Source organism: Hemitrygon akajei, chromosome 3 (assembly GCF_048418815.1).
Source record: "Hemitrygon akajei chromosome 3, sHemAka1.3, whole genome shotgun sequence".
Lineage (NCBI taxonomy): Eukaryota > Metazoa > Chordata > Chondrichthyes > Myliobatiformes > Dasyatidae > Hemitrygon > Hemitrygon akajei.
The window spans coordinates 112,825,889-112,849,424 of NC_133126.1; the positions used below are offsets into that span (position 1 = coordinate 112,825,889).

Sequence of the window (23,536 nt, forward strand, 5' to 3'; positions counted from 1 at the left end):
TTCTCCAGAATGAAGGTATAGCCATGTGAACCATTCCTTGTTCCAGGCTACTGCACCCAACCTTTTCTTTGATACATTAATGATTGCATCAGTGACACATCCTGCACTCACATTCACATGCTCCACTCTTAATGCTTCCTTCCCATTCTAGATCTTTTAGTCTTTATCTCAGAAGATAGAATGAAAGTATCTATTTCAAGTCCATGGGCTTTCATAACTACCTTGTCAGAAACCCTCTCACCTAATGACACCATTCCTTTCCCCCTAGATTTTTAATCTCCATCTCAGCTTCAACTGTGTTGTTTTCATTCTGGTGCCTCTGGTATACTGCACTTGGTGTTCACAAGGAGGCTTCCTCTTCACTGAACTAGCCAAATGCAGATTGGTTAATTGGTTTATGGAACATCTGCACAGACACTATAATTCTCAATACCACTCCATTCTACATGCTGCCTCCCCTGCTGCCAGTGAGGCCCAACGTAATCTCAAAGAACAAGATCTTTTAAAATAGAGGCAAGAGACTGCAGACGCTGGAATCTGCAGCAGCGAGCGATCTGCTAGAGGAACTCAGCAGCATCTGTCATTCCTCTAACAGATTGCTTGTTCCTAATACATCTTAAGGCTATTAGCAAGAGTAAAACTACTTGTTACACAAAAAGGGTGATGGGTAGAGGTTTAAATGTGATCTTCTAAACAGGAACCGAGCAAACACCTGAAAGAGAAAACAGAATGCTTAGACCAGAGGAGAAGGGTACTGTGAAATTAACTACCTTTGGAAAGAGCCAGCGTGGGTCTGCCATGATGAATAGCCTCCTTTCCTGCTGATTCTCTATTGATACATCTTCATGAGTTCCGGAAACCTGTTGCAATATTCTGCATTCCAGCTTCCCTGAGAATTGGACTGAGACTGTTTTAGATTCATACTAAGTAAAACATTCCCATTCATATGATAGTTGCTGCTTTCACTTCAGTTTTGGTTTATTAGAAAAGTTCAAGCGTTCTAGATTTATGCTCCCCCCCCCCCTCAATTTAAAAAGGAACAGCCCTTCCAGAAGAAGCAGTAATTTACTTCAACCGATTTAGAGCAAGACATGTATTGCTTCTTGTGGTCTGGTCTGCATAGGAGAAACCAGATGCAGACAGACTGACCACTCCGTAGAACTCCTGATTTCAGGTAGCAGGGGTGGCCCGAGCTACGAGTTACCGACCACTTCAATTCTCCATCTTACTCTAATCTATCTGCACTGACTCAATGCACGCTTGAGGAACAGCATCAAGTCCACAGGACCACAAGACAGAGGAGCAGAATTAGGTCATTCAACCCATTGAGTCTGCTCTGCCATTCCATCATGGCTGATCCCGGATCCCACTCAACCTCATACTCCTGCCTTCTCACCACATCCTTTGATGCCCTGACCGATCAGGAAATGGATCAACTTCTGCCTTAAATATTCGCACAGGGACTTGGCCTCCACTGCACTCTATGGAAGAGCATTCCACAGATTCACTACTCTCTGGCTAAAAAAAATTCCTCCTTACCTCTGTTCTAAAAGGTTGCCCCTCAATTTTGAGGCTGTGCCCTCTGGTGCCGGATACCTTCACCATACCCTCATTGTGTGCAGTTTTGGTCACCAAATTACAGGAAGAATATTAATAAGGTTGAAATAGTGCAGGGAAGGTTTACAAGGATGTTGCCGGGACTTGAGAAACTGAGTTACAGAGAAAGGTTGAATAGGTTAGGACTTTATTCCCTGGAGTGTGGAAGAATGAGGGGAGATTTGATAGAGATGTATAAAATTATGACGAGTATAGATAGAGTGAATGCAAGCAGGCTTTTTCCACTGAGGTTAGGGGAGAAAAAAAAACCAGAGGACATGGGTTAAGGGTGAAGGGGGAAAAGTTTAAAGGGAACATTGGGGGGGGGGTGGCTTCTTCACACAGAGAGTGGTGGGAATGTGGAATAAGCTGCCAGATGAAGTGGTAAATGCGGGCTCACTTTTAACATTTAAGAAAAACTTGGACAGGTACATGGATGAGAGGGGTATGGAGGGATATGGTTCAGGTGCAGGTCAGTGGGACTAGGCAGAAAAATGGTTTGGCACAGCCAAGAAGGGCCAAAAGGCCTGTTTCTGTGCTGTAATGTTCTATAGTTCTATAAGAAACACCCTCTCCACATCTACCCTATCTGGTCCTTTCAACATTCGGTAGGTTTCAATGAGATCCCCCCGCATTCCTCTAAATTCCAGTGAATTTGGGCCAATTACAGGTCCAAAGCTGCCAAAAATACTCCTCCTATGTTAACCCCTTCGTTCCCGAATCATCCTCCTGAAACTCCTCTGGATTCTCTCTGTCTTTACTCTGGCATTCTAGATTCAATCAAATGCAACAGCTTGAAGTGTCTTGTTTTCTCTGCTGTATCAGCACTAGCCAGTTCTGTGCTAAGTTACCTGCCTGTAATGTTGGCTCAATTTTTCCTCTCCTTTGCATGGCCTAACAATTTAAGGACTTCCCACAGCTTTGCATTTCACAGCTTTTACATGCCTTTGTGCTCTCCCTCGTTTTACCTCCCCTCACTAATGCATCAATCATTTAACTTTTCCAAAAGCCTAGCGATGGCAGGCGTGGCCTCACCCCATCAGAGAGGTTCCCTTTGTCCTATCTCACTCTCGCTCTCCATCTTAGACTCGTGCTTTCACTTTCTCGCTTCTGACAGAATATCTTCAACCAGAATCACTGTGTTTCTTTCTTCACAGATACTGTCAAAACTGCTGAATACTTGCAGGACAAACGACAGAAAATCTGCAGATGCTGGAAATCCAAGCCACAGACTCAATATACTGGTGGAATTCAGCAGGCCAGGCAACATCTATGGAAAAGAGTACAGTCGACATTTGGGGCTGAGACCCTTCAGCAGGCCTTGCAGCAGCTTGTTTGTGTTTCAGATTTTCAGCCTCTGTAGAATATTTGATTGCAATGTATTATCAGTTCTTTGCTCTCATCATTTTTAAGATCTGCAACCCCAGCTGAGCCAATTAATTTTCAGAGCAATTTGACCACACCACTGAAATGACATCACGTACAGAATATTGATTATGACATTTGTGGTGCAAGGAAAGAAAGAGGTGAGAATATTTGATGATCATATAATTGAAAATCCTGGGGACCAATTAGACTTTCTGTCGAAGTAGATGGTTAATATATTGCTTGTGTGATGCAAGTTACTTGCCACTTATCCACGAGCCTGAATGAAATCTCTGGGAACAAATGAACCAACTTCCAAACCACTGCACAGCACATTGATTTTTCAATATGCATGTGTGCTCACTTACAAGGTCTAATAAAATAAATTTATATGTCAATAAAATGCTTAGATGTCAAGAGGACAAGGTCAAGTGATTAAAAGGGCCACGCTGGTAATGTATTTGTTTTCCTTTGTGTAAAAATGCAGCAGTCACCCATCACATCCACTTACGGTAATAATTTGCCTGAAATGTCTAATGTGGGAAGAAGAAAAATACTCGGTGTTAAGCTTGATATTGCACACTATTCATTTATACAAGTTTAGAAGTGTTTCCAAAAAAGAAAAAAAGCCCTGGTCCTGTTTTTAACAGTGTGCATATGGCAACATTGCAGGAGTATTGTCGAAGACTCGTTGCAAAGGAATACATTTTTCCTTAACTGAGGAATTGAACTAAACACTGTGTGATCAGTGAACATCTAATTTGGCCCTATAAAGGATGAAAGGTTATTCATGGAACATCTGAAGATAGTTCAACTTAAGATATTGCCCAGGGCCTAATCCAATTGACTCCAAAAACTACAACCATTTTCCCACAAACAAGAAAATATCTGCAAATGCTGGAAATCCAAGCAACACACACAGAATGCTGGAGGAACTCAGCAGGTCCGGCAGCATCTATGGAAAAGAGTACAGTCGACCCTCTCAGCCCAAAAACTCCATAGATTCCATAGATGCTGCCTGGCCTGATGAGTTTCTCCAGCATTCTGGGTGTGTTACAACCATCTTCTTTTGTTTTAAATACACCAGGCATTGTTCTCAATGACACCGATATTACAAAAGCATCTAAAGGTGACACGATGTAATGTTGCCTCCACTCCAAGGGTGACCACTCTTGCACACCTCTGGAACACAGTTGTCTTGACCATACTCGGGTTAATGAAATCGGGAACCAAATGCTGCTGAGAGAACCCACTTGACAATTGGCAAGTGCCACATAATACTGTTGAAAAGCTTCTACTTTCCCTTTTGTTTGAGAGTAGACTTGGGCAAAAATCAGCTAGAGTTAATTGAATTTATCCTGTGTTTTGTGAACAGCATATATCTGGGTAGTTTTACACTTTTTGAATTAGATGCCAATGTTGTAGATATTCTGAAAGGCTTTGTTACAGGGCAGCTAGCTTTAAAGACCAGATCTTCAGCACTATGGCCAGGATGTCATCAAGGCCAATAGCCTTTGTGATAATTAGAGTGCTTAGCCATTTCTTAACATCATGTTCAACAACTTAAATTTGCCAAAAAGCAATTTCTCAAACGGAATATCCTTCAGGAGAACATGACGGATAATTCACCTGGAGATGGTAGCCAACGTTTCAGATCGGTCTTTTACACTTAGATTCACGATTGAGAATGGGAATGTTCATGGAACTTTCTCGGCTTAGATGTTTGTCGATCAATCTTCACAAATGCATGTGGCAGGACTTTGTGGGGTTCTGTCTGGATGTGTTGTCCATTGATCCTCTGAAATGACTCATGTAGTCCCAGTAGCTTTTGTAGCTTGGTAGCACATCACTGGCAATCTACTATAGTGTGAATCTCTGTCTATTTTGCAAAGCATTCAAATAAAGTCCCATTTAAAACAATTACACAATGCATTAAAACAAACCAGTAAAATCACATTGAGGGGTGGATTTCCACTCCAATTTTTATGGAATTGCAGACAATTAGTAAAGTCCATGCATTTCAGTACTTTTAATGTTCATTCCTTACAAAAAGAATAGGTCAAACACAGACACATTTTGTCCTCACAAGCAAAGGATGGCGTTACGGATCAAGTGAGACACTGTGCAAGACTGCAGCATACAAGATGAATCAATTAAAACAGGAGCATGTTTATCAGAAAGGAATCAATAACAAAATCATGCATTTGATTGTTTAGCTATAACTTAGTATCTTTTTATCAAATACCTTAAGAGTATCAGTCAAATATAACATGTGGAGCTTTCCTGAAATGAGTCAGGAATGAGAAGGTGCTCCAGTTTCAGAATCGGATAAAGGTTGCATCGATCTGTCGCACAGAGGGAAGGGACAAGATTACTTTGCGTCGATAATGTGGGTCCTTTTGCAGCGGGTTACCCTCAAGATAGATCGTCTGTAGATCTTTGGCATTCTTCAGCTCATCGAGGTCACTCCAGTGATCAATTAAATTATCATTCATCTGAAAATTCAAGGGATGGGAACTTTTCAACACAAGGCAGGCAAACAATCTTAGGTAACAATTTTAATTTTAAAATAGTCTGATGATTCATTATGAATTTATCCTGTTCCCTTCATGATTTTAAAGTTAGCATGGAAGGCAGCCATGGGAACCACAGATGGCTCCCTATCCTCAGGCACTACCTCCCCCTCATTTAAAACCACTTTCTATGGTCCATTTGCGACTGAAGAAAAAAAATCCTAAAATGCAAACTAATCAGTCAGAAATTTTGCACAAGGCACTACATTTAAACTATCATAGGAAACACAAATGTGAAAAGCTTTAAAGTAGGATAGGTTAAGGTGTCTGGTCAAAATACAAAACACACAAAATGCTGGAGGAATTCAACAGATTGGGCAGCATCTATGGAAAGGAATAAACAGCTGACATTTTGGGCCAAGACCCTTAGAAAAAAAGATGAGAAGTCAGAGCAAGGTGGTGGCAAGACATAGCCGAAACCGGGAAAGGGGAGGGCTGAAGTAAAGAACTGGGAAGTTGGTGAGAGGTAATGGGATGGAGGAGGGGGAATCTGATAAGAGAGGGTAGAAGATCATGGAAGAAAGGGAAGGAGGAGGAGGAGTACCAGAAGGAGGTGATGAGCAAGTAAGGATGTAGGAGGGAGAGAGTGAGAGAAACTGGAAAGGGGGTTGGTGAATGGTGATGCGGGGGGGGGGGGGGGGGCATTACCAGAAGTCCAATAAATCTATATTCATGTCATTAGACTGGAGGCGACCCAGACAAAATATGACGTGTTACTCTGAGTGTGGCCTCTTTGCAGCAGTAGATGTGGCTACGGACTGACATGTCAGAAAGGGAATGGGACGTGGAATTGAAATGGGTGACCACCGGGAGATCCCATTTGTTCTGCCATATGGAGCAAAGCGGTCTCCCAATCTACATCAGGTGTCCAACAAAAATGAGTGGGCATACAGCCTCAAAATGCAAACCACTCATCTCAACACTGAGAAAACAGAGGAGTGTATACCCAAGGATAAAGTGTTCAGCTGATCAGAAACAGCCAGCATGGATTTAAAAGAAGTTATGGTTGACGAATCTGACTGAATTTTTTTTTAATGGTTTGGTCACTGGACAGAAGAGTATTCAAGATGTATTTGAGAGATTTTCAGAAACCAGAGAATTGAAGAAAGATTGAGCTTGTTGAGAAATTAACTGATCAACATGGGACACTGAAGAACTGGAACTCAAGTTGTCAGGAAGTGATTGGCAGTGTCCCCAAGGAGGTCTACAAAACAATTATTCAACATGTTTATCAACAGGAAGGAGGAGAAGGGCAGAGCAGAGAGGTTTCTGCAACTCATTAAAGGGTTGTTGCTGATAAGCTATTTCAATTGGTCAGGCCAATGTCAAAAAATTAAAGCCAAAAATTAAAGCCTATTTTTCAGCAGAGAAATTAAAACATCCTTTTCAAGCAAAAGTTATCTGGAGCTCTCATCTACACATAACTGATGCAAGTCATAATGTTAATTTAAAAATCTGGAATATTTGTGAAGAAAATTTACGAATGACTTTGGGGCAATGTCAAGTTTATGAAGAGATTCTGCAAATGCTGGAAATCTTGAGCACACACACAAAATGCTAGAGAAACTCCGCAGGTCAGGCTGCATCTATGGAGGTAAATAAATAAGCTGACATTTCAGACTGAGATACTTCAGCGGAACTGGAAAGGAAAGGGGCAGAAGCCAGAATGAGAAAGTGAGGGTAGGAAAGGTGTACAAGCTGGTACATCATAGGTGACATCAAGTGAGGAAGAAGGTAGCTGGGTGCTCACAGTGCAGCTTTCTCTACATGGGTGAGACTTAATGCAGATTGGGGTTTGTTTTGTCAAGGCCTTCACTCTGTCCACTGCAAAAAGCAGGTTCGCCCAGTGGCCATGCATTTCAATCTGACTTCTCATGCCCATTCTGACATTTGTTGATGATGTCACTTAAAAAGGATTAAGGTCTGAAAGACACTAAAGACCCTACTTCCACTCGATCACAGTATCATCTCCTAACTATCATTCAGCACCTTCCCTACCAACTCGGTCAATGCAACCAAAACTCATTGCTCAAATTCCTCTGCCTCGGTTACTCTGGTTTATCCATAGGTGCAGACCCCTAGCTTCACAGTGCTCTTAGTGCTTTAACCATCCTTAGCCTTGTTTCCAGTACTTGATGCTCTCTAATGTACCAGCTTTCAAATGTTAATATCTGACAGACTATCATTCCATTCCTATTCCAACTACATACAGTTAAACATCTCCAAATGTACGCTTATCATATCATTTCCCTGAAGATCCTTCCTCAGGACCTTACTCTTCTGTAATAGCCATGTTAAACTTAACCATGAAATAGTGGTATCCTGTTCAATCAGTAGCTAATATCCAGCAGCAACATCAACATCACTAACTCTGACCTGCTCTGCTGCTACTAAAATTGTTCTAGCCGTGTTTTTATTCATCCCTAAAGTGAACACAAGTTCTTCTTTCCAATCTCTGATTATACTACAAAACAGTCAGAACAAAGACAATTTTACTGGAGACGCAAGAGACCATATAGATGTTGGAATCTGGAGCAACACAAGATGCTCATAAGGTCATAGATGCTTGGAGGGAAATCAACAGTCAACATTTCAGGTTGAGACTCTTTACCTGGAATGGCCTCCATCAGGACATTTATTCTGTTGTGTACCAAACAACACACACACATTTTAGTAAGATCAACACCATTACTTTTCAAATACTTCCATAGCTTTCTTCATCTTAAAGATCTCCTCCAGTCTTGTATTCCCTCCTGTAAGTTTGCACTCCTACACTATTTTCACTCTACATTTGCTGAGCCTCATCCTGTTTGCTCCAGTCTTCTTCAAAAGCCTTTCCTGATTATCATAATTATAACCACAAGTGTCCATTTCAGCATTCATGTTTTGGCAGATCTCCAATTGACTCTGTATTTTAATCACCTCTCCAGACAAATGTGACCATTTATCCAACACATTTTAACAAAGCAACTTTTTAAAAAAATTTTAAGCACTAGTACTGTTAATTGCAAGTTGCTGTTTTCTGAATACCTCAAGATGTTTTTTTTTGAATATTCAGAGTCCCATTTGCCCTGCATACGTATGAACTGAGTGTAGACAGCTAGGACACAACATCCACAGTTGACCCCGACCAATTATCAGTGCCCTACGCCAATAACTGCATTTTCCATGAAGCATATTTGTCTTGCCATAGAAATTTAATTTTATTTGTTCTTGGATGTTTCTATCATTGCCTGTTTTACAATGTTACTGAATACATACATATATAAAAACATTGTAACTGGTTTTTCACCCCATTTGAAATGGGGCTATTGTTTGAAAATTGATTTCAATGACAGATCAGTTCCTCGAGAATTGGAAAATGAACTGCACAGATACCCATGAAGACCTCATTTGTTGTTACAAGTTTGTTTTAATATACCTACCCAGAACTCCTGAAGTTCTGTCAGGTGACTGACATTTTCAATTTTCTTGACCCGATTGTTTGCTATATCCAGCGTTGTTAATTTTTTCTGAAATGCAGGTCATAAAAGATTAAACAAGAACAGCAGTTGAGCTTCAGAGACTAAAGTTAACAAATTCCACAATGTGGGCTTGGTTATTAGTTCTCACAGAGAGCATAATATGCAGATGGTGTTACAACAAAGTAGTAAAACCAGTTGTTTTCATTACCTTAAAAAAGGTAACGAATATGCACCATACTGTGTGACACTATGCCATGAAAATGTTTTAAAGGTAATGATTATTCCATGTTTGTCTGAGGTTAAAAAAAATAAATGTGCACTAAAGAATCTTGTGATAACAACTCATTTAACAAACAATATGACATTCTATAGAACTGTGGCAATCCAAAAGTAACTAGCTTAATTTCACAACCTGAGTTTCAGTTAAGCTTGCACCCACAGTGAGTCAGTCAAAATCCTCTCTCTTCCGTTGTATCAAGAGTGCTTCTTCCTGGTTTCAATCTTGCTAATGGATGTGATCCAACAGTGGTAACTTCATGGCAGATTATTTTTTGGAATTAAATAGCTACATAGTGCTTGAAAGTTTGTTGACTGCCCGACTTACAATGCTCACCAAGTGTGAATTAATATAGGTCTGATGTGATTATTAGTGTTCAGCATAGTATACATAGGATTTCTTTGGCAAGATAGCTGTACAGGAAACTTATAAATCTTGCTCCTCATAAGTCCACTAACTAATTTACTGGAGATATTGTCTTATATGGAAACATACTCCATATGCCCTTGCATGATGGGTTTCTGTTGTCAGGAAAAAGGGTTAGAGCTGTACAAATGTGCAAGAATTCTACTGGAATGAAAACAATCCATGTTTTCCCAATTATCACAGAGGGCATAGGCTTATAAGTTTTATAGGGCCAAATCAGAAGAATTCCACTCCTTTAATTCTCATTACTGGGTTGATCAATTACAGTACTACAGTGAATTTCAAATACCAGAGTTCTGTACACAATTGCACAAATTCTGAAGAATGGTCTTGGCCTGAAACATCAACTGTTTATTCATTTCATAGACACTGCCTGACCTGATAAGTTCCTCCAGTATTTTGTGTTTTGCACAAATTCTTGCTCACACAATAGACAATAAGTGCAGGAGTAGACCATTCGGCCCTTTGAGCCAGCACCGCCATTCAATGTGATCATGGCTGATCATCCACAATCAATACCCCGTTCCTGCTTTCTCCCCATATCCCTTGACTCCGCTATCTTTAAGAGCTCTATCTAACTCTTTCTTGAAAGCATCCAGAGAATTGGCTTCCATTGACTTCTGAGGCAGAGCATTCCACAGATTCACAACTCTTTGGGTGAAAAAGTTTATCCTCAACTCCGTTCTAAATGGCCTACCCCTTATTCTTAAACTGTGGCCTCTGGTTCTGGACTCCCCCAACATCAGGAACATGTTTCCTGCCTCCAGTGTGTCCAATCCCTTAATAATCATATCTGTTTCAATCAGATCCCCTCTCATCCTTCTAAATTCCAGTGTATACAAGCCCAGTCGCTCCAATCTTTCAACATATGACAGTCCCGCCATCCTGGGAATTAACCTCGTGAACCTACGCTGCACTCCCTCAATAGCAAGAATGTCCTTCCTCAGATTTGTAGACCAAAACTGAACATAATACTCCAGGTGTGGTCTCACCAGGGCCCTGTACAACTGCAGAAGGACCTCTTTGCTCCTATACTCAACTCCCCTTGTTATGAAGGCCAACATGCCATTAGCTTTCTTCACTGCCTGCTATACCTGCATGCTTACTTTTAGTGACTGATGAACAAGGACACCTAGATCTCATTGTACTTCCCCTTTTCCTAATTTGACACCATTCAGGTAGTAATCTGCCTTCCTGTTCTTGCCACCAATGTGGATACATTTATCCACATTAAACTTAATCTGCCATGCATCTGCCTACTCACCCAATCTGTCCAGTCACCCTGCATTCTCATAACCTCCTCCTCACATTTCACACTGCCACCCAGCTTTGTGTCATCTACAAATTTGCTTATGTTACTTTTAATCCCTTCATCTAAATCATTAATGTATATTGTAAATATCTGCGGTCCCAGCACCGAGCCTCGCGGTACCCCACTAGTCACTGCCTGCCATTCTGAAAGGGACCCGTTAATCCCTACTCTCTGTTTCCTGTCTGCCAACCAATTTTCTATCCATGTTAGTATCCTACCCCCAACACCATGTGCTCTAATTTTGCCCACTAATCTCCTATGTGGGACCTTATCAAAGGTTTTCTGAAAGTCCAGGTACACTGCTGCAAAAAATCTTAAAACTCAATCAGCTGAACTAAATTAATTACAGATTGAACTAATAACCTAGTCCCAATAGCATCTACATTACACGTTAAATTTAGTACATTGAACATTCAAGTTAGTGAGAATAAATTTATATTTTCACATATTCCATTTTCCGATTTCCTTATGCCACAGGAGACCATTCAGCCCACAACAAGTCCAAGAGTAATCACATCCATCTCAGTTTCCATTTTCTTCATTGTAAATCAGTCTTGTACATGTCCATCAATTCTCCCCACGATTCTCCTCCTACCCAACCTGGGCAACATACAACCTATCAGCCAGCAGACCTTTTGGACATTGAAGGAAAATGGAGTACTTGGGAGAACCCCACACAGAAACAAGTTAACTCCACACAGAGGACTGGACCCAGATCACTGGAGTTGTGAGTCAGTCCTACTACCTGTTGTACCACTGTGTCTTCATTCTTAGCTCCTGTTTTTGTAGATTATATTGGAAAAAATATTCAATATTGGATGACACAGTGTGGACACAATGGCTGCCATTTTACATCACAATTTACCATTACATATTCTAATGACGTGTATAATGGAATAAACTATAACTCACTGCACTATGTCTCTTAGCAAGAAGTAAAATCACTTTAGTTCCATACACGATGGAGGATATAAGCAAACTTCAAAAGGGACACCAATGGTGAAAATTTGGTGCGAAGACTCACATTGTTCTCCAAGCCCTCTATCACCTCGATGCCATTGTGACTCAAGTAAAGCTCTTGTAAATTGACCAGGCCTTGCATCCCTTCTATCTTTGTCAGCCGATTGCTCTGTAGGAAAAGGTGCATCAAAACCAAACATCAACATGGTTATATCAATAAATGTACAACGGGACAGCCACTAAAATTTCATTTCTAGTCAGCTTGTGTCTGACACAAGTAAACCACTCAAGAGGCTTCTCGAATGAAAATGCTTAGTTTTCCATTCAGGTGCTTTGGAATCTTTATCAAGCAAGGGGCTGTTGTTTTGTTGCTGTTCTTGCTTGTGTTGCTCCACTGAACATTGTGGGCGTGCTGTTTGCTCTGGACTGTCTGCCGACACTTGCGTGCTACCCCCAGCATATCCTTAGGTTGTTACTGCAAATGACACATTTCACTATATGCTTTGATGTCCAAGTGATGAATAAATGAATCTAAATCTTTTGTTTCATCTGGTTATCCCACTATTCAGCTGTAGAAAATTTGAACACGAACTTAAAACTGTTATTTCACTTCCCCACTTGATAAGCTATCAGGAGTGTTCAACCACAGAGCAAGATTCTGAGTAAATGGAACAATGAAATTTTCAAACACCAGGAAACTTCTTCACTGGTCGAGTGAGCTGGCGCCACTGAATGTAGCAATTGTTCTGAAATTTATGAGAATTGAGTAAAAAGAACCCAACCACAACTCCACAATCATAACAAGTTGAATCCCAATAACAATCACAGCCTGAGTATTATCTAGCTGTTGAAATGAGTTATTCTGCTCAAATTAGACTAAAGACCTTCAAAGGAATTGTGTTGCAGTATTAAGAACAATGTTACCTGTATACTGAGGACAGTGAGATTCGTTAACCCATCCAAGTTCTGTAATTTGGTGATTTTGTTTTTACCCAAAAATAAACAGTTAAGTTTCTTCAGATTTTCCATATTCTCTATAACCTGTCAAAACAAGATGTTTAAAAATCTCACCAATTTCTTTGTCAATCACATTGATGTCACTATGAATACTGTTCCTTTTCTTGCCATACTCAATCCTTGGGTAAAGCGTTTATAGTTCCACACAAACCCCTCCATCCAGAACTCTACAAGTAACTGAGTTTTAAAAGTACACTTTACACAATCACCACTTTACTGCAATCAGAGAGAAGGTGCAATGCTTTTGGAAATCTCCTTTCAGTGATTTCAAAGAATCACTGAAATGCAACAGGATCTCTCAGAATTTCTTATTAAGGTTAAGAGATGGTACTAGAAGGCTCCAGTAATCTTCAATTACCATCCAATATTTTTGTGGAAAGGTTATTAATTCATTAGTTTAACTACAGCCATTGATGGCCAAGCCATTAAAAGGAAAACAGTGTGAAAACCCCTTTTGACCAGGGTATCAGTGATCAGGAATAAACACAATGCTAAATTTTACTACTTCAGCTTCAGGGAAAGAGATCAAAGACTAGAAGCAACCGATGAAAATAAAGTTGCAGATATTGGAAATATGAAATGTAAACAGAAAATACAAGAAACATTCAGGTCAGGCAGCAGCAGTAGAGGGGAAAAAGTTACTATTGCAGGTCCACGACCCTGAGAAAACAGGACAAAACAACTGAAGGTAATCTTTCCTATTCCACAGTAATTACAAAAACCATAGAGTGAGGGCGGTGAAACGCAAGAAAATCTGCAGATGCTGGAAATCCAGCAACACACACACAATGCTGGAGAAACTCATCAAGTCAGGCAGCATCTATGGAAAGGAATAAACAGTTGATGTTTCGGGCCAAGACCCTTCATCTGGACTGGAAAAAAAACCCAGAAAGTCGGAGTAATGTAATGCCCTGGTTCATATTTTTACTGTTATGCTGTATGTATTTCCTTTAGCAGCTCTGTAAGAGCAGTCTGTTCTGCTGTCAGCCTGTTTTAGTGTGTCATCCAAAGAGGATGGTAGAATTAGGGGGAGGTTTTCTTGTGAGGGACATTCAAGTGGGTCCTGGGATTTTTTTTTTGGTTCGGGGGAGATGGAGAGAAGACACTGAGGAGAACAGGTTTGTAGCATGCGATCCAGTGGGAGACCCATTTGTTTGGGATGGATTGTGAGCGACGTTCGGAAGGTGGTGTGTGCTTTCACGCTGACCGAGGGCCCAGTGTGTGAGTGACAGACAAGTTCAAGATGAGCTCCAACTTACATGCACATTTGACTGTTTAATTAGAATGGGTCCGTTTCCATTGGTTTTTCTTTACTAACCCTTTAGTTAAGGTTCATAAATATACAGTGGCATGCAAAAGCTTGGGCACCCCGGTCAAAATTTCTGTTACTGTGAATAGTTAAGTGAGTAGAAGATGAACTGATCTCCAAAAGTCATAAAGTTAAAGATGAAACACTCTTTTCAACATTTTAAGCAAGATTAGTGTATTGTTTTTGTTTTGTACAATTTTAGAGTGAAAAAAAGGAAAGGAGCACCATGCAGAAGTTCGGGCACCCAAGGAGATTTGAGCTCCTAGGTAAGTTCTACCAAGGTCTCAGACCTTAATTAGCTTGTCAGGGCTGTGGCTTGTTCACAGTCATTGTTAGGAAAGGCCAGATGATGGAAATTTCAAAGCTTTATAAATACCCTGACTCCTCAAACCTTGTCCCAACAATCAGCAGCCATGGGCTCCTCTAAGCAGCTGCCTAGCACTCTGAAAATTAAAATAAATGATGCCCACAAAGCAGGATAAGGCTGTAAGAAGATAGCAAAGCGTTTTCAGGTAGCTGTTTCCTCAGTTTGTAATGTAATTAAGAAATGGCAATTAACAGGAACGGTGGAGGTCAAGTTGAGGTCTGGAAGACCAAGAAAACTTTCTGAGAGAACTGCTCATAGGATTGCTAGAAAGGCAAATCAAAACCCCCGTTTGACTGAAAAAGACCTTCAGGAAGATTTAGCAGACTCTGGAGTGGTGGTGCACTGTTCTACTGTGCAGTGACACCTGCACAATTATGACCTTCATGGAAGAGTCATCAGAAGAAAACCTTTCCTGCATCCTCACCACAAAATTCAGCGTCAGAAGTTTGCAAAGGACCATCTAAACAATTCTGATGCATTTTGGAACCAAGTCCTGTGGACTGATGAAGTTAAAATAGAATTTTTTGGCCACAATGAGCAAAGGTATGTTTGGAGAAAAAAGGGTGCAGAATTTCATGAAAAGAAAACCTCTCCAACTGTTAAGCACGGGGGTGGATCGATCATGCTTTGGGCTTGTGTTGCAGCCAGTGACACGGAGAACATTTCACTGGTAGAGGGAAGAATGAATTCAATTAAATACTAGCAAATTCTGGAAGCAGACATCACACCATTTGTAAAAAAGCTGAACATGAAAAGAGGATGGCTTCTACAACAGGATAATGATCCTAAACACACCTCAAAATCCACAATGAACTACCTCAAGATGCACAAGCTGAAGGTTTTGCCATGGCCCTCACAGTCCCCCGACCTAAACATCATCGAAAATCTGTGGATAGACCTCAAAAGATGCAAGATGGCCACATGCAAGACGGCCCAAGAATGTCACAGAACTAAAAGCCTTTTGCAAGGAAGAATGGGTGAAAATCCCCCAAACAAGAATTGAAAGACTCTTAGCTGGCCACAGAAAGCATTTACAAGCTGTGATACTTGCCAAAGGGGGTGTTACTAAGCATTGACCATGCAGGGTGCCCAAACTTTTGCTTCAGGCCCTTTTCCTTTTTTGTTATTTTGAAACTGTAAAAGATGGAAATAAAAACGTAATCTAACTTAAATTATTAAAGAAATGTGTCATCTTTAACTTTATGCCTTTTGGAAATCAGGCTTATTCACTCGCTTATTCACAGTAACAGAAATTTTGACCAGGGGTGCCCAAACTCTTGCATGCCACTGTAATTCCTTTAATCGTATGCAGTGTTATTTTGTGGCACTAATTTGTAAGAGGGTCACAAATTACACAGCATCCACACAAACTGGGGTTTGGAGCGGGAGAGCCATCTCAGTCTCATGAGTTTGATGGGACTGGAGAGTGTTTTCCCTAGACTTACGCAGCCAAGGAAACCAGAAGGTTTCAGTAAGAAGCTGGGAGGATGGGAGGAAGTAGTACAAAGTAGTAGGTGTACCACTGGTCCTAGGTACTAAGAGAAACACCTTCAGTCTACCCCATCTAAACACCAGTGATGATCTTACACACTTTTATCAAATACCCTCGAACACTAGGGGTTTAGAGTATGCTAATGACCATTCCAACATTGACTTACCCGAATGCGATTTGAGCCCAGCTCTAATGTTTCTAACTGATCCAGATGACCAATGTTCTCTATTTTTGTAATTTTGTTGTTCACAAAGAAGAGCTTCTTCAGCCTGGTCAGGGAGTCAAGAGCCTCAATTTTCCTCACAATATTGAAGGAGAGATCCAAAACCCTGCATGGAAATAAAAGGAACCATGCAACTTCAGTTTTCAGAAGAGGACGTCTGCAAGAGGCAGTGCCTCAAGAAGTCAGCGTCCATCACAAGGACCCTCACCACCCAGGACATGCCCTCTTCACATTACTACCATGGGAGAGGAGGTACAGGAGTCTAAGGACCCACATTCAATATTCAGAAACAGCTTCTTTTCCTCCACAATTCTGAATGGCCCATGAGCTCCAGCTTATTATTTGCACATCTAACTTTGTAATTTATAATAATTTTATATCTTTGCACTATACTAATGAGTCAAAACAACAAATTTCACATCTTTCTGGTCACTGATAAAAAATCTTATTCTGATCAAAATGATAGTTGTTGATGAATACTCACTACCGATACAGAACACTATTTTCCTGAATTCATATCACAGCTTACTGCCAGCTGAGAAAGAGGATGTGGAGTTAGTGTGGTTGTCCCTAAAATGAACCAGGGAAATTAGTCATCAACCCGCACGGCTATTCATGGCTTTCAAATCAATGATAAAGTAGCAACTCCTACAATTAGTGATTCTTGAATTCTTATCAGAGAACTGGACTAAATGTTAACTAAATCTTTCTAGTACTCACTCAAGGTCCTTCAATGCTTGAAGATTTTCTAATTGTTTGATTTGATTGTCATACAGATCCAGTTCTCGAAGCATTACCAGCTGGTCAAGGTTCTCAATTGTCTTAATAAGATTTTGACGAAGGCACAGCACCTAGAGTAAGTCGAAAAACCAGGAACTTCAGACATTCCAAACATTAGACTGTCCAATGTCAAAATTACAATTATTATCTACTAGAGATCACTTCTGTCCACTGCATGCGAACTAAAGTGCAATGTTGGATGCAACAGACAAATGACATGATCGATAGAAAGCAAGAGATGGAGCAGCAGAAAAGAAATACAATACTTCTGTATTTAATTGTACCTCTCACACTCTTGAATCATCCCGAAGTCTAATGAAATACATTAAAGGGTGTCAATTTTGTAATGAAGGAACCAGACAGCCACTTCTCCACAGTAATCTCCTACATGCCAATGTCAACGTGATAATGAACATTTATTTTCCTAATATTGATTGAACAGTATGCATTTGCAAGAATGAGTCATTGTTGAGTTGGCAATAACTTCCCAGCACATTTTTCAATGCAATGCAAAGGTATCTTTTGTGTCCATCTGCTTGTAGAGAGGGTTCAGTTTATAATTCAATCTTAAACAGTGTCTCCAATTATGTCATGCTTCGTCAGTAGCACCCTAGCTTTTGTAGTCAAATTTCCAGAGTGGGACTTGGACCTGTGAACTTCTGATTTAAAGCCCAGACTTCCAGCAACTAAACAACTTTTAAGATTCACAAAAATGTATTGGTAAAAACTGTGTTTATTGAAACATTCCAAAATTCCATGAGCCTGCCTTTGATTGCGCAATCTATGCATTTTCACTTCTTTCTGAAGCACTTCAGTGAGAATGCTAACTTTCTCCTGAACTCTCATACCTTATTCCAACACTGCCTCTCTAACTGTCCAGAGAAACTTCAATAGCTAACACCCCAATCATCATTCTATGGAAGACTGAAGATATTTCTATTGGCAGATTTCTCAGTTTTGATGAGTCTGAAGAGAATATCTTTGCAATTCTGCAACTCATCCAGTATTGTTTCTTGTGATTAATTTTAAGGATGTGGTCTTTGCAAGTAAAATGAATCAGTGGAAATGTACACATCAGAAAAATGTTGTACAAAGCCTTCCAATGTATCATCTTTCTGAAATGCTTGAAGGGTAGAATGAGAACAACATATCATCAAATAAGGTAACATTCACACAGCAAATCATGGATTACAAGGAAAGCTAGGCATTATATTTCAAGAATGCATGGAAGTTTGATGGCCAAGTATCCTAGAATAGATTTTATTGATGCTTAATATGAGTGATCAAGCTCAATTAGCAGCAAACAGTTTTTCAGATTCTGTACCTTATAGGCGCCCTCTTCAAATAATAACCATGTCCTTTCATATTCCACATTTGGTGTACAAAAGATACAGGATGCCCAAGTCTCATGTTATTATCAATCCCTGAAGATAGTCTATTCTACAACTATCTACTTCACATCCAAGTTGTTTTTTATCAATATATAGTGACATCTTAACCCCCAAAGATCTGAACAATTGGCAGTTCTCTTTTTCACAGATATTGCCCGACCTGTTGAATATTTCCAGCATTTCATTTTGGATATTTAGCCTCTCTATACCTTTAATAACAAAGCCTTTAAACTAATTCTTTGTCATTCATTATGGAATCTTGAGCTGCACATTTCCCTTGCCAGTAATGTCTATTAATAACACTTCATTTTAAAAGCACAAGACAAGCCATGCTTTCTTCTCAGGATATTTAAAAACACCCAATAAGACTTGGAGAATTCTCTGTCAAGCTTCAAGGATGTATTAAACTTTAATATTCCAAGATGACTCAAAGATATCACAAGATGTGCTATACAATATCTTAATTGTATTGCAAGTTCAACACTTCAAATTACAATTTTTTTAAATAAACCTTTGTTTGGTAGGCCTTGTAACTATATCTATTTTGGGGTGCAAAAAGAGTGACATTTGTTTCTTGAATTATACATAAAATTTCCGCCTTATTCTTGTTGCGTGGAAAATTTTCCAGAGTGTTTTTTTTTTATTGGACTCGAGCCGACTTCAGCTTCTGGCTATTGAACCATCAAGGTTTAAAGCAGCACTCCTGAGCGTTGACCTGTTCAAACAAAGCAGACAGCAACAGATCCAAATTTGGAACCCATTCCTGGACCAGTGATGTGTAACATATACACAGTGAAAAAGGATGTCAATGGTATACATTAAAAAGCACAGTTCAGTGAAATGCTCACACAGCATTAGAGTTAAATTTCAATTGTAACCAGAGAGATTTACAGAAATCTATCAATAGTCAAAGACATAGCACTGTAGAAAGATTGCAGCAGGCAAGAAACTCAGTGATAGAATAACCTCAATAAATTTTGTAAAAAAAAATTTCAAATACATACCCAAAGGAACAAATACACATACACAGAAATGGATCAGGTCACAAAGAAATGGCAATAAACTCCAAAGTGCAGGTAGAGGGAATTTTCTTATTAAATAAAACCTGAGATGAACTGTTGTTTCCTTTTTGCAAACAGATCAAAACCCTGAGTGTTGGAAGGCAATGGCACATTTTAAGGTCATGTTTTAAGGAAAAACATGGATTTAAGAACTTCACTTCAACCTTTTTATTAAGTGCCTCAGAGAAAATAAAGATCAGGTGACTCAGAGAGCTGTGGTTGAAATATCACTGGCAACAGGCATTTGCTCCTCTGATTCCTCAGTAGGAAATTATTCGCAGCCAGGGTGCAATTCCTGTCCTGCCAATCCCTAACCATTTTGCACAGGCAAAGCTGCTCTACAAATGGAATTCTGTGGGGGAAGACACGAAGCAGATATTGGAGGGGGGAGAAAACATAAGCATAAAGATCCACACTAGAGGAATTCCACAGGTCAGAGAGCATCTGTGCAAACGTCAGTCAGTCAATGTTTCGGGCCGAGGCCCCTCCTCAGGACTGAGAAGGAAGGGGGAAGGTGCCAGAATAAAAAGGTTGAGGGAGGAAATATAAAGATGAGAATAATCCCAGAACAGGCATCAAAGTCAAGCACACCAATTTGGAGATTTTATGACCAGAAATCATGAGGATCTTTTCCATTGCATCATGAAGCAGCACCCACAGGATGCTTGATAGTTAAAAATTCACACAAACGACAAAAGAATCATTGACATCTATACTTCCACTAATACGTCAGCTAATCTCACCTTCACTTTCTTCAGTACCTCAAATCCTTCTATTTTCCCAATTCTGCAGTGGTTAAGATCAACATCCTAGAAAACCACAAAATTAATACATTAAATGGAACAACATTGTTCATAAATCAAAGCCAATCCCAAACTACTCATAAAACATAAGATAAAATAAAGACCAACTTCAAATCATGCTTTACAAAATCTCAAGTCTGGCAACAGAAGAGGTCAAAGCCTGAAATGGGCCAGAATGCAGAATCCATTCAAGTCAGGTTTCAAAATGGCATGAAGCTGGATTTTTGAGTTGTGGTCTAAACAATACTTGAAACTAAAATATGTCTAAGACCTACAGTATTTTTAAAAAATTATACATTTTAAATAATCACATACCCAGTTATCTTAGAGCTGATACCTGAAAATTACCTGTATCAATGTATCCTAATTGAACAGAAATAAATTGCTAAATTACATTAATTAGGTAACTGACTATTGCTTTTGAGATGTAGTGCAGTATTGAGAAGGGACATGGTGCAAAAGCTAATGATGTATTTTTGTGCAGACAAAAATAGCTAAGTCCCTGCTTAATCAGTTCACTTAACACACTGAGCAGAACAGAGTAATTCTAGATAATGGACAAGAGTTACATGGTCTTGGAATTTACAACACATTAAAGCCTAAAAGCCTGTCAGTCTGCTTCAAAATCATGGGCAAAGTTTTATGAACAAGGCATCTTCAAGAATGGGCTTTAAGCTTGAAGGTGGTCAATTTTTCACTTTGGGAGACTGACTCTTGCTACAGACATAGATAGCTTTGTACGGTTCAAGTTAGAACCAAAACTACCTACCCAGAAAATATTACTTTGAAAGGAATAGCAATCTAACGATTGAACTTGTGAAGATAGATCAAATGTTAATGTATTCTACAAAACATCAAAACAAGCAAGATAACATAACTGATATAACTTAAGCATGAGGGTTTCAAGGGATTTGATTCTGTAAGTGACTGAACAGGACAGAAATGGCCATATGCTGTTAAGTTTGTCAGAGTTCAAATAAGTTAAGAGGGGAACAGTTAACTTTGCGATCAAGGTCCACAGAAGAAAAGCTAAAATGCTTTTCTGCACATATAAAGAATTTACAACACACACAAAATGCTGAACTCAGCGGGTCAGGCTGGAAGGAAATAAACAGTTGATGTTCATCAGAACTGAGGAAAATTTTTATTCTATTTTATGTGCACTGAAACTCTAATACCTCTGAGACTGTATGCAATTGCAACTTTTAGTTTTGGTCCTTGGCAAATTGAAACTTCTTCAAGTCCCTTACCTCTGCTTCTGGATCTAAAATAATGGTGTCAATATCAACTGGGGTGTTTGGTTCTCCTGAAATAGAAATTAATACGAAAATTTTAAACCACACAGATCAATATTTACTATTATAACTATTCTGAAATACAAGCCTAAAGGCAGTGAAATCCCTTTCAAATAAAGCTTATGAGAGGGTACTGAACCAGAATGTTCACCGTATTGGTCCCACATTTAGCCAAGAGATGAGCTTCTAACCACTTATCTACTCCATCATTTAGATCCTTCCACTTGGCTTCAATTCTTGGCAAATCTCCTCTGCTGTTGAAATTCTCATCCATAATTTAGATCTTCTAGGCTTGACCATTCTATTGCATCTCTGGCCAGCCTCCCACATTCCATCGTTTGCAATGAGAAACACCACTGCCATATTGACTTGCATACTTTCCAGTCATCAAGAGCCTAAGCTTTTAAATTCTCGTCCTACCAATCTAGGGTGGCATTGCAGTGCGACACTGAAGGAGTGTCCATAGTACGATGTCTTCTTCCAGATGAAACACCAAACTCAAAAAGAATGAGAGCTATATCTATCACTCATACAATGCCAATTTTAAAAAGATGACTTGAGCATCAGAAGTGCAAGCATATGCAACATTGACTATATTCAATAGTATTTTATTGAATAAAGTGTTTTGGTACATGCTAGGAGCAGCAGCAAATTCCATTACAGTCAGCCCTCCTTATCCACAGGGGATTGGTTCCGGGACCCGCTGCAGATACCAAAATTCGTGGATGCTCAAGTCCCTTATTTAACCTGGTTCAGTGTGGTGGTCTTTAGGACCCAGTGGAACCCTGGACTTCACTTAACATGTCTCCGTGTGGTTGGCATTAGGACCCGGCAGCACGGCTCTGAATCCGCAGTGTTTCTGTTCACGAAAATAATCACGATCGGGTTTGAAAATAAGGTGGAAGTAATAAAGCGATCAGAAAGAGGTGAAAAGCCATCAGTCATTGGAAAAGCGTTAGGCTACAGTTGGTCAACAATCGGAATAATTTTAATGGAGAATGTGAAAGGCCCTGCCCCGGTGAAAGCTACAATTATTACTAAGCAACACAGTGGTTAAATGATTGAAATACATATGTTTCTTAAGTGTTTTATATGCATAGAAAGGTAAAATATGTACTGTATACTAAGAAAAACGCTTGACTAACTGACGCTAAATAATACCGGATGTACCTGTTCCAACTTCAAATCCAACTTAAAGATGGACTCAGGAACAGAACTCATTCATAACCCGGGGACTGCCTGTACTTTTAAGTCATTTCTAGATTACTTATAATACCAAATACAATGTAAATGCTATGTAAATAGTTGTTATACTGTATTGTTTAAGGAATAATGACAAGAAAAAATAGTCTGTACATGCTCAAACAACAAGTGCTGGAGAGAGAACATCCGGGTTTTCCCGATCTGCAGTTGGTTGAATCCGCGGATAAGGAGGGCCAACTGTATATAAATAAAAGCACATCTCTCTTTTTAAAATCAAATTTCTTTGCCTCTTGTACTGGCTTACAAGACTATTTGTCAAATTTTGTTTGATAGTATCTTAAGTATTGAGTTAGGAGTAGGACATTCAATTCTTCATGGTTATTGTGCCATTTAATATGATCATGGCTGATTTGATTGAAATTTTAATACATTCCAGCCTACCCACAGTAACATTACATTCTTAATCCACCTACAGTATCTCTGTTTCAAAAACATTCCACTGTCCTTTGAGGAGGAGAGTTACAAAGGAACTAGACATTTTTCGGAAAATGTTCAACTCATCCATTCAACAGCCGACCGCTTACAAGTCTTGATTTTCCCAGACAAAGAAACATTCTCTCTG

The 23,536-nt window shown here is 39.7% G+C and overlaps 1 protein-coding gene across 1 annotated transcript in view; it reads right to left on the reverse strand.

The window, feature by feature from the left end:
* Nucleotides 1–4,975: 4,975 nt before the first annotated feature.
* ppp1r7 (protein phosphatase 1, regulatory (inhibitor) subunit 7) overlaps nucleotides 4,976–23,536 on the reverse strand; it is a 44,432-nt gene continuing 25,871 nt past the window's right edge. The window contains exons 3-10 of the mRNA XM_073040600.1: nucleotides 21,667–21,722; nucleotides 20,357–20,422; nucleotides 17,102–17,232; nucleotides 16,325–16,487; nucleotides 12,898–13,014; nucleotides 12,038–12,142; nucleotides 8,960–9,046; nucleotides 4,976–5,456 (exon numbers count right to left, since the gene is read on the reverse strand). Coding sequence (XP_072896701.1) covers nucleotides 5,280–5,456; nucleotides 8,960–9,046; nucleotides 12,038–12,142; nucleotides 12,898–13,014; nucleotides 16,325–16,487; nucleotides 17,102–17,232; nucleotides 20,357–20,422; nucleotides 21,667–21,722 — 902 coding nt within the window. The 3' untranslated portion in view covers nucleotides 4,976–5,279. The remainder of the gene's footprint in view (nucleotides 5,457–8,959; nucleotides 9,047–12,037; nucleotides 12,143–12,897; nucleotides 13,015–16,324; nucleotides 16,488–17,101; nucleotides 17,233–20,356; nucleotides 20,423–21,666; nucleotides 21,723–23,536) is intronic.